Source organism: Orycteropus afer, unplaced genomic scaffold, assembly GCF_000298275.1.
Source record: "Orycteropus afer afer isolate SDZICR_OR568_19922 unplaced genomic scaffold, OryAfe1.0 scaffold00166, whole genome shotgun sequence".
In the NCBI taxonomy this organism is placed as follows: Eukaryota; Metazoa; Chordata; class Mammalia; order Tubulidentata; family Orycteropodidae; genus Orycteropus; species Orycteropus afer.
Genome location: NW_006921753.1, coordinates 6,847,696 through 6,863,082, shown reverse-complemented (window position 1 = coordinate 6,863,082; position 15,387 = coordinate 6,847,696). Strand labels below are relative to the sequence as shown.

Below are 15,387 nucleotides of genomic sequence, written 5' to 3'. Positions count from 1 at the left end.
CTAGCAAAAGAAGCTGCAGGTGTGGATCCTGAACAAACAGCCGTCTTCTGAGAAACTGCATTCTCAAGCTTCTCTTCTCAAGATGCCAGATGAACAGGAGACCCCATCTTTCCTGAATCACGTAACTCACTTCTGCTCTCCATCCCATATTCCTGGAATATTCATCATGTAAATGCTTTACATTTTGGTGTTTATAGTCTTGGCTGCTATAGATTGAGACGTGGGGAGACTGGAGGGGGGAAGGCAAATTCTCGGAGGATACTACGGGCCACTTCAACATTATTCTGGGCTATCTCTAAGGCTCTCTTCACCTCTTCAAAGGCATAACCCTCTCCCATAAGTTTTGCAATTTTTGCATCTACATTTTCCAATGCAGCCTCAGACCCATGGGGTTTTCTGTGGTGAATTTCTGGTGCAGTCCTGCGGGGTCGTGGTTTAGGGGGTCTGGCTGGTGCTTGTGAACCATCTGTGTAGATTTTTAAAGAGAGAGATTATTAAAGCAGTGAGATAAGAATAAAGACATTCTAACAAATAATATCATCTCATTATTACATCAAAATGCTAATATTTTCATTATCTTTTACAAATAAGTTTCCTTTCATATTTACCTACCATTGTGGGGTAGATAATATCATCTGCACTTTGAACATTAGAACAGAACATTGAGGTCAAAAGTACTGATAGCTCCACTGAGAAAATTATACCCTTTATTTCCCAATTTCAAATTTTATTCAAGTTATAGGGAATAAACAATATAAAGAAGGAAAAACAAAGCTGTCTAGGAAAGGCTTTCACTTTTTTCTGTCATACTGCTCATTCTTCTCTACAATGACACTACTTTTGGCTGACTATTCCTGGAAGAACTCTCTCAGAAAGTTTCTACCTACAAGAAACCCAACTGTTACAAATTCATAGACATTCATGGAAGACCAACCCAACAGGTTCTCTGCATCACCCCATGTCACAGCTGAAATGCTTTGAGAAATATGCCTTGTAGGGTCTCCTCCTATTCTTTCAAGTTAGTAATAATTTGAAGTGATGCTGTAGTGATGCTGTAATTGGAGGGGGGAGAAGGAAGACTATAGCAGATGTGTTGACTGTGTTAGTTAATGGATTGAACAGAAGTAAACTTGGTGCTCTGCTCAAACAAATTTATCTAGATTTCAATGTAGAAGTTCTACTTGAGAAAAATCAAACCTACTAGAAATATGAGAAGTGGAGAATAATGTATCTGGGTTCCAGAAAAGTCCCCTCATGACAATAATTTTTCAAAGTAAAAGAAATGACAATGGTGTCCATGAATGGTGAGTTAGCTTGTTAAGAGAAAGGAAAATTAATTTCTTGTTGTTATGTGCCTTTGAGTCGGACCAGACTCATAGACTCCTCCTCCTCAGGTTTCCGAGGCAGTATCACTACAGAAGTAGATTGCCCAACCTTCCTTCTGAGGAGGGGTTGGTGGGTTTGAACTGCCAGGCCTCTGATTAGCAGTCAAATGCCTTAGGCACTATGCTACCAGGGCTCCCAGAAAATTAATTATAGGCCACAGTTCTATATGTATCTCCAGGGCACAGGCTAGCTGACTCAAAAGGGTATGTTTATAATGGATTTCCCTACATCTATACTGGCATTTTATTTCAAAAGGCTAGATATCTATACCTCTCTATATATAATTGTCAAATTTATTACACAACACACATTTAAGACTATGTAGACATCAACATTTAATAATTTTCTTCTAGACAATTGACAAATGGCAAGTGGCAAATATAAAGGACATAGTGAACTGAGGATACAATCTAAATGCCTCTTGACAAGTGCCTTCTGCTGCCTCCCCAACTTTCCAAATGGCCACAGGAAAGGGTCACCCACTAGATTAGATCAGTGTTCATAAGATGATATTTTTAATTATCAAATTTAAATAATAAAAAATCTGATACCTAATTTCATATTTTCAATTTTTTAGATCAAGAGAAAAAAGAGTTTTCTATTACAAAAAAATTGTGAAAAAAAAATTTTATTAAAAATTCTAACAAACTTAAGATAACATACATAAAATAAAAGTTTCCAGGATCCAAGTACTTGGTTCAACACCCAACTGAATAACAGTCTTATTTTTAATTTCTCCTTTCCTTTTGTTTTTTTATGGGATAATATTCAGTTTTAAAAATGTTACAATTGTAGATACAGCATATTGAAAGTATGCTCACATACAAGAACACAAATTAATTCCTAGTTCTTGCTAAGGTCTGTAATGTGTCCTGTATCTTCAATTAAACATCCTAAATTATTACAGTCTACTAAATTGCATTTCTTTCTATGTTTTAAAGTTCCATTTATTTTTCTATTAAGTATTTCCATTATACCATGCAGAGATAGACAATAAATTATGCTTTGCTCATAATCATCTTCAGTAAACTATTAGAACTTTTAGCAAGGTATTTTTCTGATAAGTTACAGAGAATTCATAGATTTAAATCTTGTCCTTTCTGAGATACTTTTTGAAGAGAAAAACATAACTCTAAAATCATTGTCTTCTATTGGTAATTGTCTCAGAGTTTTTCTTGTACTATTATTTTGTTTCTGTCCAATACTAAGAGTGGTACATGAATATCAAGCATGTTTGTGGCATCCTGAGACACAGCTAAAAATACAAAGGGCAAGAAAATCTTAAGATTTTGAACATCTTTTTGGGAGATAAATATAAAAAAAAGAGAATGGATGTATTTTTTGCTTGGAAAGAAATAAATAATAAATATAATTCATGAAACCTAAGTTATTAGGAAAAAATATACACACACAATTAAAACAAAACTCTCTAGTTAGAGGAGTAAGTGCATCTCTGATGTGGAAACAGGTATTCCTTGATACACAAAATATATCTGAAGGACCAACCAGAGCAAATGATTTCAAACCACTTGCAATGAGGAATCCTGGCAGATTTTGAAGACATTTTCATTTTTATAAGTGAGAAAGAGCCCTCTTCAAGTAAAGATTCTTTCCAATATATACACTGTATTATATTGATTAAATACAAAACTCATATATCACAGCTCATTTAATCTTGGTCATTTAATCCTTAACTCAAAGTCTATATATCCCCAAAAACAGTGCTGACACCTCTTTAAAGTCTTACCAATGCTGGGAAGCTGAGCTGTACCATGCACTGGCACCTGTAATTTGAAATTCTTTGTAATGCAAGTTGCAGCTCCATATGCTCTCAGAGGTAGTTTCATTAATAAAAGTGCTTATTTTCATCACCTGTTACAAATTTCTACTCATTGCTGAAATGTATTCAACTTGGAAGATCTTATTTTATGATCGGCTGTTCTAACTGGGTAGGGTGGCTCGACACCAGGTAATGGAGAGCTACAACACAGAGTTTTTTAGGTATAGTAGAGAAACATCCCATACAGACTTGAGAATGGTCTGCATCTCAGTTTGGCCACTAAGATTCTGAACCACCTTGGGCTAAGCACTTGACTTTTATAACTCTCACTTTCCCAATCTATTTTGTATATTCATTTTAGAGGTATTCTTCGGTTAGGTAGTCTGAGAATTAATGTAATGCACAGTATATGTGCTGAGGAGACAATTAAAAGGAAAGGACAATGAACTCACATCGATAATGACAAATGCAATACCAAATGCTACAGAACAGCAATTACTGTAAATTAATAGGGATATCAGAGAAGTGTGGAAGAGGGAAAAAAAACCCACAGAATTTGTTGTGAGTGTCTAAATCTACAGAAAACATTCAAGTAAGGCATAAAACAAGGAGAGACTGCTATAGCCTGAACAAACAGTGCAATCTGGTAAAAAGCAGGCAGATCATCTCCATGCTGATTACTACAGCCAGCCCACCATCTAAAAACAACCCCTTTTTCTATATAGATTATCTTTTCCCAAAGCTCAGAAGAACATTCACTTTTCCCACCTTTTTTTTTTAAATATCTAAAAGGAGGAGACAACAGGTCCTCATTCAATTTAGAATGCATAGGGTAATGGAAGGGAGCAATGAAACTAACCACTTCATAGTTCTGAAAAAAGCATTGCATTGTAGCTGTGGAGTACACTGGAATGACTGACTTTTAATAATCCTATGGGGATTTCTGAACCTGAATGAATGTCATCCTTAAAAACAGTTACTTTGGCAGGATGTATGCTTATTCTAGAGCTGCTTTCCAGGCTCATAGCATTTTTGAATTCCAATGAGCAATGGCAAAACTATCCAAATAAGTACAAGAATGGAGTTCTGCAGCATAAAAATAGGACATTTTCCTGGAATATCAATTTTATTCAAGGATGTGAGGAAAATGATAATTACAATATCAAAAAAAAAAAAATATATATACTGACAAAGCAAGGAATGAAATGCAAAGTTGGCATGAATTTTCTACATAGAACAGTTTGGAGAAATTTCCTGCATGTGGTTATTCACTTTTAACTAAAGCACCAATTCTTGTGCCATTCAGAGTTAACTTTTCTTTGAGAAGAAAGATCTAAGTAGTGGTTTAGAGCAAATCTTGACTCAATTTTGGTTTTCTGATGATATAATACTGCAAAGAGACACACAGAAGACCTGGATGGCCTGGGAAACAGCCCGATGAGAATGTGGTGGAATATAACTTGTGTGATTGATTGCTCTGTCATACAGCCTAAACAGGCAAGACTGACTCCTGTTGTTGTTGTTGTTGTTTTGCCGTCGAGTCAGCCCCAACTCATAGCGACCCCTCCTTGGGTTTCCGAGGCAGTATCACTACGGAAGTAGGATTGCCCAACCTTCCTTCCGAGGAGTGGCTGGTGGGTTTGAACCGCCTTAAGACTGACTCCTAGGGGGCAAAAACTGGTTCTTAGGGATGAAAAAAAATGGGTATTCCAATGATTTGTAGCCTTTAAACAGTCATAAAATGGAACTCTGATGAAATGGTGGTTAAGCACTTGGCTTCAAACCTGAAAGGCCAGCTGTTTGAACCTACCAGCTACTCTGTGGTAGAAAAATGTGGTATTCTGCTTCTGTAAAGATTACAGCCATGTAGACTCTGTGAGGCACTTCTACTCTGCCCTGTGGGTTTGCAATCATTTGGAATTGACTTGATGGCAATGGGTTTAAACAGCCACAGTATAAAGAGATGTACAGTATACCTATGGTATTAAACTTTCATGGGGTGGTAGCATTTAGGAAAAATAATATCTAAAAGGCGTCTTAGGGGTACAATGGTTAGTTGAGACACACTAGTCTGTTCTTCCATGGCTGCCAACTATTTGATCACAAAAGGCCATTATTATTTCCCTCATGATCTGCAGCTGTCTTTCTTTTTTCTTCTGACTGTATATTTTGAAAAATTTGTTTAGTAAGTAAATGTCATCATATTGATGAATATATTTCCCTATTTCTCTTATATTAACTCTGTTCAACGACTACCACACCAAGTTTCTATATTTCCAGGCATAAGCACAGGCATGCGATGTATTCATTTTCATGCATATAAAGTTATGGTTTCTATTAGAATTTTAAAATTAAAAATTTTAAAATTAAATATTTAAAATAAATAGCTTTTGACAGCACATAGAAATGATGGGCTATCATAGACTAAATTAAAATGACATTGATTAAAAAATGTAATGATGCAGCGAGATCCTTATTATTCTTATTATATTATGTCAAATGGAAATGAGATAGAATCAACAAATTGAATATCATCTTACCTATGAGAAAATGTGCATAGACCAAACACGAGAAGGAAGTGCTCAGAAATGGCAATGACTTTCCTTATTGGCAGTAGAGTTATTATACGTGACTTCTTTGTCTTGTTGATTATTTTCTGTAAATCCATTTTTTTCTTCAATGTACATGTACAATTTACATAATTAGGAAAAAAACATATACACAACAAACTAGCTTGAGAGCCTTCTGCTAGTTTCACAGGCATGAGATGCTCAAGGATCTGAGAACTAGAGACTGACTTTCCCAATGGAAAAAGTATAGCAAACACATGATGAGTGTCTTGCCAAAGGTCATGCAAAAAATAATCAGAACTCAGGTTTTGAAATTTTTAAGTACAGTTTCACTATTCCTATTTCTATCTCTTTGCCATTGCTACTCTTTCTTTGTTTACTATCTTTATTTGATTTTATCATTGATCATCTCCAGAAATCTATTGTCATCATATGAATATATGTGATTTTTTTTAAAATCACTTAATTTTGGAGCTCTGGTGGCATAGTGCCTAAAGCATTTGACTGCTAACCAGAAGGCTGGGGGTTCACACCCAGCAGCCACTTCTTGGAAGGAAGACTGGGCAGTCTACTTCCATAGGGATACCGCCTTGGAAACCCAAGGAGGAGGGGTCTCTATAAGTTGGAAACAACTCAACGGCAGAGTTTGGTTTTTGGTTTACTAGTGGGAAAATAACATAATGTTTATTAACAAGCAAAATAATAAATAAATGTGTGTATAGCTTATTGATAAAAGACAGAACTGGTTAAAATACTATCACACTGATACTAGCTATAGGACCTTGGGTAAATTACTAAACTTTACTGTGCCCTAATTTCTTATACAAAATGACATTAGCAATACCTAATTTAGAGTTATTGTGAGAATAAAATTATATTTACATGCATATTACATATGCAAATGTGTAAAATATTATATATATTTATATTTTTCAAAATTACATCTATATATGTGTATCTAAAGGATATATGGGAGCTCTGGTAGCATAGTGGCTAAGACACTTGCCTGCTAACCAGACAGCTGGCGGTTCAAACCCACCAGCCACTCCTCGGAAGGAAGGTTGGGCAATCCTACTTCCGTAGTGATACTGCCTCAGAAACCCAAGGAGGGGTCACTATGAGTCGGGTTTGACTCGACGGCACATAACAACAACAACAACAACAAAGGATATATATATATAAATATGCTCTGGTGGTACAGTGGTTATATATAAAGGATATATATAAATATGCTCTGGTGGTACATTGGCTGCTAACCAAAAGGTCAATGGTTTGAACTCATCAGCTGCTCTGTGGGAGAAAGATGAAGCGGTCTGCTTCTGTAAAGATATATAGCCTTTGAAAACCCTATGGGGCATTCTACTCTGTTCTATAGGGTCACTGTCAGCCGGAATCGACTCAGTGGCAGTGGGCTTCGTTTATCTGTATCTAAAATACTTAGCACAACATCTGGCCTATAGGAAGCTTAACCAAGTTTAGAAATTATTATTATGTGCAATCTGAGACATAATTTCTAAAGTTATTTAGTAGTTCAATGACAATATTTGGGATAGACATGAAGACTCTTAGACTAGTGACATTCTCCACTATAACAGTATCTCAGAATTAGAAGAAAAAATAATAATTAACTGAATAATGCATAAAAGAGATCTCAAACACATCATCATTATGATTTGGTAATTTGGATCTATTAAGTATGGGCACATTTATGTCATAAGCTTGAATTACTTCCTGCTGCTACTAATGCAACTGTCCAGTTATGGAAGGGCATTATTTAACTCACAGTTTTCACTAAATTAAAGTTAAAGAAAAAAACTCAACCTATATTGTGGTAGATAACTATGATAAATAAGGCTAAAGTTACAACTTTTTGTATATATCTAGAAAATGGTGATAACAGAATTATAATAAGCTAGTAGATATAGTCTTCAAAGTAACATCTTTGCTCTTTAGCACTTTAACGAGGTCTTTTGAGGCAGATGAGCCCAATGCAATACATCGTCACTTGATTTTCTTGACTGCTGCTTCCATGGACATTGATTGTGGATCCAAGCAAACTGAAACCCCTGACAACTTATTCTTTTAACTGTTTACCATGATGTTGCTTATTGGTTCTATAGTGGGAGCTCTGGTAGCATAGTGCCTAAGACACTTGACTGCTAACCAGAAGGCTGGCGGTTCAAACCCACCAGCCACTCCTCGGAAGGAAGGTTGGGAAATCCTACTTCTGTAGTGATACTGCCTCGGAAACCCAAGGAGGGGTCGCTATGAGTCGGGGTCGACTCGACGGCAAATAACAACAATAACAACAACAGTAGATATAGATCTGTAAGCAACAAAATGCTAGGTTCTGAGGTTTCAAAACTGAAACTAAGGAGAAGTATCTCAGATAGTTGAACTGTGCTAACACTCTATAATATTGCAGTTTCCTTTGTTGGAACACAAAACAAAATCTTAAATAAAAAAATTATCTTAAAACTGCCTATGAGTAATGACAATACACAGTCCAACTCTTCTATGAACTGAAGGCATGATTTCCAGTTATGATTTTAATGGAAATAATTATAGACTGTTTAGTGCTAATATAACATATTCAACACTCCAATTTTCCTTTAAGCTAGTAAAGGAAAACAATATTGGAATCACTTCCTTTAATAATGAACTTTCCTTTGTGTTGTTGTCTGTGTATTTGGCAAGAATACCTTTTACTAGTTACAAACACATTTAATCCAAGTCATGCTAAAATTCTAGCCTTGTTTTTAAGTGTTACCTTAAACTGCATTATAAATACTAAAAAAATGACAAGTCCTCTATAAAGCGAATGCTGCAAATCATCAGCATAAGCATTTGCGTTTCCTGGGTTTTTAAAAAATGGTATGCAAACTGTAGCATACTATATCTTATAACAAGAGAAAAGCATACTGGAAAACTGAAGAGAAAAACAACACAACACATATATACAATAGAGACATGGAACCCAATTGAATACGTGAAGAAATAAACAGATTTTAACAAAAATATTTGCCCAATATACAGAAATATGTGAATTTAGCATAGCTTGGTAAAATCCTCTTATGCTCTTCTGTATTTCTGATTTAACTATTTTTATGACATATTCATAAGCAACGTCATGATAAATGGAGAAAACACTGAAGTTGTCAAGTATCTCATTTCACGTGAATCCACAATCAATACCCATGGAAGTAGCAGCCAAGAAATCAGACATATTGCATTGGGCCAATCTGTTGCAAAAACCTCTTTAAAAAGTGTTCAAAAGCAAAGATGTCACTTTGAGGAATAAGGTGCATGTGACCTATGCCATGGCATTTTCAATCACCTCATATGCATGTGAAAGGAGGACAATGAATAAGGAAGACCAAAGAAGAATTCACGTCTTTGAGTAATGGTGTGGGTGAAGAATATTGAAAATACTATGGACTGTCAGAACAAATAAATTTGTCTTGGAAGAAGTACAGCCAGAATTCACCTTAGAAACAAGGGTGGCAAGACTTCATCTCACATACTCTGAAAACATTAGAAAGGACCAGTTCCTGGTGAAATACATCATGTTTGGTAAAGGAGAGTTTCAGCGAAAAACAGGAAAACCCTCAATTAGTTGTACTGACACTGTGGCTACAAACATAGCAATGATTGTGAGCATGCGGCAGGACCGGGCAATGTTTTGTTCTGTTGGACAGAGGGTTGCTATGATCCAGAGCCAACATAATGGCCCCGAACAACAACATGACATATCCATGGCATTAAATATCATCTATTACCTTTAAAAATCTCCAAGAAAATTTTAATTTCTTTTGAAGGAGCAAACACCTGGAAGGCTCTTTGTATATGTAGACATACCCATACATGAGCATATCTTTATACAAAAGGATTACAAAGATTTTTTTAAATCAGCGAAAACATGACTTTGAATTCTTTTAAGGAGTCCTCTCACAGAAAGCATATACATAAAGAAGTCATTATGCATTATTTAGACTGCCCTAAAAGATAAACTGAATTTATGAGGTACAACAATCATACCAGAATCCTTAGTCAGTCAACTTCAAAAGTTCCTCATGAAAACACATTGTTGTTAGCTGCCGTCCAGTCAGCCTCTGACTCCTGGTGAACTCATACATGGTCCTGAGCCTTAACTATTATGGACGGGTTACAGATTAGACAACTGTGATCCACAGGGTTTTCATTGGCTGATTCTCTGAAGTAGCTCACCAAGCATTTCTTCCCATCCATCTTAGTTTGGAGGTTCCTCTGAAATCTACTCAGCATCATAGCAACATGCAACCTACCACTGACAGATGGCTGGTGGCTGTGACTGAGGAGCATTGGCTGAGAGCCTGGGTCTCTCACATTGAAGGTGAGAAGTCCACCACTAAACTACCAAAGTCTCCTAAAACACGTTGTTATATGCCCTTGAGTTGGACCCGACTCATAGTGACCCCACGTTGGGTTTCCGAGGTGGTTTCACTATGGAAGGAGATTGCCCAATTGTCCTTCCGAGGAGTGGCTGGTGGGTTTGAACCATCAGCCTTCTGGTTAGCAGTCAAATGCCTTAGGCACTATACTACCACAGTAATTATAAATTAAGGGCCATTAGAATCCTGAAGGAGCTCTGGTAGCATAGTGCCTAAAGCACTTGACTGCTCACCAGAACGCCGGCGGTTCAAACCCACCAGCCACTCCTCGGAAGGAAGGTTGGGCAATCCTACTTTCGTAGTGATACTGCCTCGGAAACCCAAGGAGGGGTCACTATGAGTCAGGGCCGACTAGACAGCAAACAACAACAACAACAACCGAATCCTGAAGGCAAATAAGCATCCAGTCTGAAGGCTTTGGATGGAGAGACCTAACATAGAAAGCAAGCTCAGTTTCCCTCTGAAATAAACTAGAGACAGGCCCCAGCCCACTGAAAAACTATACCTGAACAAACATTTTGTTGCAAAAAAAAAAAGTATCTTATTTTCTGTGGTTTGACTATGTTTTTATAAAAAGTTTAGAGAGTAGAGCAATATATTTGGTGTCACAACCACCCAAGGTCCTCAGAGTAATAATCAAGACCATTTTATCACTTAGGTAAAAGCCAGTTCAGGCTTCTGGTAAATGCGTATTTGGGGATATTTCAAAATGGTTCATGACTCACAGTTCTTCCTTGAAATTTCTAGGGAGAATACTAATCAGAATTCATACAGCTTGAGATCATATATGTGAATGATGTTCTTTTGGTCTCTGAAGCACTCGCATATTATTCAACAAACTGTAAAGCAGCTGTAGAAATAGAGTATTTGGGGCACAACTCTCCCTATAACTTGAGTATATTTTTCTGTTAATCCAGTGTTGGTGTACTGAATATATTATTTAAAATAATTCATGGTACTTTTCTCCAAGCTGGATTTTAAACTTATTTACTTAGGGGATTGATTCATTCTTTTATATACAGGCTGTCAGATATTGGCTCTGTTTGACTTTTTACATTTTTTTATTCTATTCCATCCTTTCTACTTAAAATACAGTGTTTCAATGGCTATACATTGATATTGTTGAAGCCTTGCAATGACTAGAACTGATAAGATGGACTACAATTTGAAAAGATTAATATAAATTTCTATATTTTCCTGAGTTACATGCAAGTGTTAAACCTGTAAAACTACAGAGGGATTTCTGCATCTCCTATGCATGGACCTGAGTACATAAAATGCACCACATTGATAATTCTCCAAGCAGTCCATTAATCATCTTCATGCAGAAGTCACAATGTATGGCTATCACTACTAATAAATCTTCCATGAGCTAAGTGTTATGGATGGAATTGTGCCCCCCAAAATATGTGTTGTAATATTAACTGTTATATCTGTGGATCTACTACTCATCTGTCATACTGTGGTGGCTTGTGTGTTGCTGTGATGCTGGAAGCAATGCCACCAGTATTTCAAATACCAGCAAGGGTCACCCATGGTGGGTAGGTTTCAGTGGAGCTTACAGACTAAGATAACTAGGAAGAAGGATGTGACTAAGTCCAATTATGAAAAAACTGGCCACTGAAAACCTTATGAATCCTGACCCAAGCCATGGTACTATCGATTACCTCATTTGCATGTGAGAGTCAGTCAATGAATAAGGAAGCATGCAGAAGAACTGATGCACTGAACTGTGGTCTTGGTGAAGAATACTAAATGTACCATGGCCTGCCAGAAGAACAAACAAATCTGTCTTGGAGGAAGTATAGCCAGATTATTCCTTAGAAGCAAGAATGGCCAGGCTTCATCATTCATACTTTGGTCAGAAGGGACTAGTCCCTGGAAAAGGATATCATGCTTGGTAAAGTAGAGGGTCAGCAAAAAAGGGGAAGACCTTCAACAAGACGGCTTGACACAGTGGCTGCGACGATGGTTTCAAGCAGGGCAATGACTGTGAGGAAGGCATAAGACTAGGCAGTGTCTTGTTCTGTTGTAGAGAGGGTCACCATGACTCAAAATCAACTCAAAAGCACCTAATAACAACATATGTAGATATAATCTAATTTCGGAATAGGGTTTTTGTTACGTTAATGCACCCATACCAATGTAGGGTGTGTCATAAGCTAATAACCTGAGATATAAAACAGTCAATTAGGCTGGGAAGCAAGGAAGCAGAGACAGAGAAAGATACATGCCATGCCACGTGAAGACTGACAAGGAACTAAGGAATAGAAGCTGAGAAGAGACAAAGACTTTCTCTTAGAGTCAACACAAAGTCTTCCCCTGGAGCTGGTGCCCTGAATTTGGACTTATAGCCTCTTAAACTGTGAGAAAATAAATTTTTGTTCATTAAATCACCCACTTGGGGTGCTTCTGTTATAGCAGCACTAAGAAACTAATACACTCAGGTTTAAGCTTAACAACAGAAGGCAAAATCTTAAAATAAGACAAAAATCTATGTAAAAAAACCTTACGATGTTAACAACTGAGATAAAAATATTGCTCATATTACTAAAAAAAAAATTGTTTGTTTAGCCCAACACATGTATCAGCTACCCTTCCTCTCTCCTTTTCTGCTTCCTTCCCATCCATCCATCCATCTATCCACCCTCCTATCCAAGAATTCATGGGGTACTTGGGGACCAAACAATGACTGTCGTCAAAGGCTTTAAACTCTAGTGAAGGAGACAGATAACTAAACAATGATCAAATTAATGATGAATGAATATTGAAATTTCAGGAGGTGACAGATGTTATAAGAAAAATAAAGTACAACAAGGGGGTAGAAAGTGCATTCAAATGTAAGACAAGATCTTTTATATATAATGGTAAGGAAAGCCTCCCCAAACAAGCAAAGGAGCAGTATTTCATTATTAATGGTTATGAGTATAATTTGTATTTAGTAAAACGGTATATCCTGTAGTTGATGGCTGCTAGCAGAGCAATGCACTCTAGCCCCAAGTAAGTGATGAAAAAGAATACTTTGATGCTTATATAAATTCTAAAGAGATTTCTTCCCTTAATGGAGAAATAAGAGAACACAGCATTTCAATGTTCAAAGGCACTTCCCTTTTCCCCATATTTGATAAAGCTAGAGTTTGAGAATGAATAAATATTGAATCAAAGAATATGCTGTACTGATGAATTAAAGATAATATGACTGATTTTTTTTTTTAAATTTTCCATGAAACAGTTTTGTAGTAATTCCTCTCATAAATACAGGTTTCATAAGGAAAATGCAAAGGTAATAAAAATACTTTCTTAATTTGGCAATGTCCATTATGTGATATAGAGAACAAAAAGGTACCCTTAAAAACAAAAAGCACTAAAGGAACGTAAGGTATTATTACTACTATTATTAGCCAACTCACCTGAACATGATGGAAGCTGATCATAGTCCTGTGATGTTCTGTTGGATTTGACATTTTCACCTGGTAATCTCCTAGCAGGAGGCAGAGGAATTTGGCCACTTGCTGGATCAAAAAATGGATCTTAAAAATAAAGACAATTTTCAAATTAAAAGGATGATAATTATTGATTGGCTGAAGAAATTACAGAAATTTTCTATAAAGATCATGACTTTTGAAAACAGATTAGAAAGTAAATTTCATGGCTGATATTTAACCATTTTCTAATCTGTGTGTCTATTTTCTAATTTATGCAACACGTGCTCAAAATATGCTCCTCTCATTTATTTATAGATAATATGAAATACTGTGCTTATATGTATACTTTTTACAACTCTTAATTGTCAGATCATTGATAATAAAACATGCTTAACTTTATTTTATTTTTTCCAATTTGTCCTGTACAGTGAAAGAAAACTCTTTTTCTGCAATAAAACGAAGACGCTCATACAGGTATTAAGGAGCCCTGGTGGAGTAATAGGTAAGTGCGTGCTCAGCTACAAACTAACAAGTCAGTAATCTGAACCCCCCAGCAGCTGTGTGGGAGACAGACGTGGCAATCTGCTCCGCCTACAGATTACAACCCAGGAAACCCTAAGGGTCAGTTCTATTCTTACATATAAGGTTGCTATGAATCGCAGTTAACTTGATGGCACACAACAATTATAGGTATTAACTACAACTAATGGGAGAAAAAGAGATTTTGTCAGTGTTGCTATATTAAACTGTTAACCTTAAATCTAATTCTTTTATATCAGCAGCATAAAAAAATTAAATCCTTAGAAGTTATTTCTTTTTTGAGTACAATCTATTTTTCACTAATAATTTTAGTCACTACTTCTACCTCAACTGCCTCTGTTTTATTCTCTCATATTACTTTCTTTTATGGGACATTTGGAAATTAGTATTTCCAAATGTTCCATAAATTCTTTTGAGAGCAGGGACCTTGCCTTATTCATCATGTATGTACGATATAACCAAACACAGTACCCTAGCACACTGCTTGGCAGAGAGTCTGCTACCAACACTAAACTTCAACCTAGCCAGATTCAGACATTTTATAAATTGAAAAGTTGCACAATTTGAATTGCTAATGTAGGCCAACATTGCAAATATTAAATCAGATCTGGTAATATTTCATTGTGTTAACGTCTATTTGAGTTTGACATTAAGAACATAAAATTTGCCTATATAAAAAGAAAAACTATGCTTAAAAACTTATACTAATTTTTGACTAGACAAGGCAGGAATTGAAGACATTATCTTCTCCCACACTTTTTAGAGTATATTAATTATCACCAGCTTTGATGGGAACTTTCTGACCTAAGTAAGGCTACTTAACTTGTTTTTATTCATTCCAAGATTAAAGCAACTCCTAAGATTTGAGCTTTCAATATTTGAAGAGTCAATGGTTCAGCTTCATTAATTTTGCTGAAAAATTATAGAAGGGAGAGCTCAGAAAGAATGAGTTAAGAAATCAAAATTCCATGATACAATGTTAATCTTCTGGTTTGGAAGAGGGACCAAGAAACAAAATATGGTGCTTTCTGCATGAGTTTATAAATTTTCCCAATATTTATATTTAAATCTTCAATAAAGAATTGTGTCCCACACCCTAGAGAGAACAATCATGGGAGAAGGAAGGGCTTCTTATGCACAGGGAGACAGCTCAGGGCGCAGGAGAGTATGGAGGGATGGTCACTGGGAAGAGGTAACTATGGGGAGGAAGTGGGAGGGGAGCTGTTGCATTGTGGTAAACTGTGGTCAATGACATG

General features: G+C 36.3%; 1 protein-coding gene across 1 annotated transcript in view; it reads right to left on the bottom strand.

Moving 5' to 3' along the window:
• Positions 1-206: 206 nt before the first annotated feature.
• The window catches only part of CBLB (Cbl proto-oncogene B), a 300,380-nt gene continuing 285,199 nt past the window's right edge, over positions 207-15,387 (bottom strand). The window contains exons 18-19 of the mRNA XM_007946571.2: positions 13,577-13,696; positions 207-466 (exon numbers count right to left, since the gene is read on the bottom strand). Coding sequence (XP_007944762.1) covers positions 207-466; positions 13,577-13,696 — 380 coding nt within the window. The remainder of the gene's footprint in view (positions 467-13,576; positions 13,697-15,387) is intronic.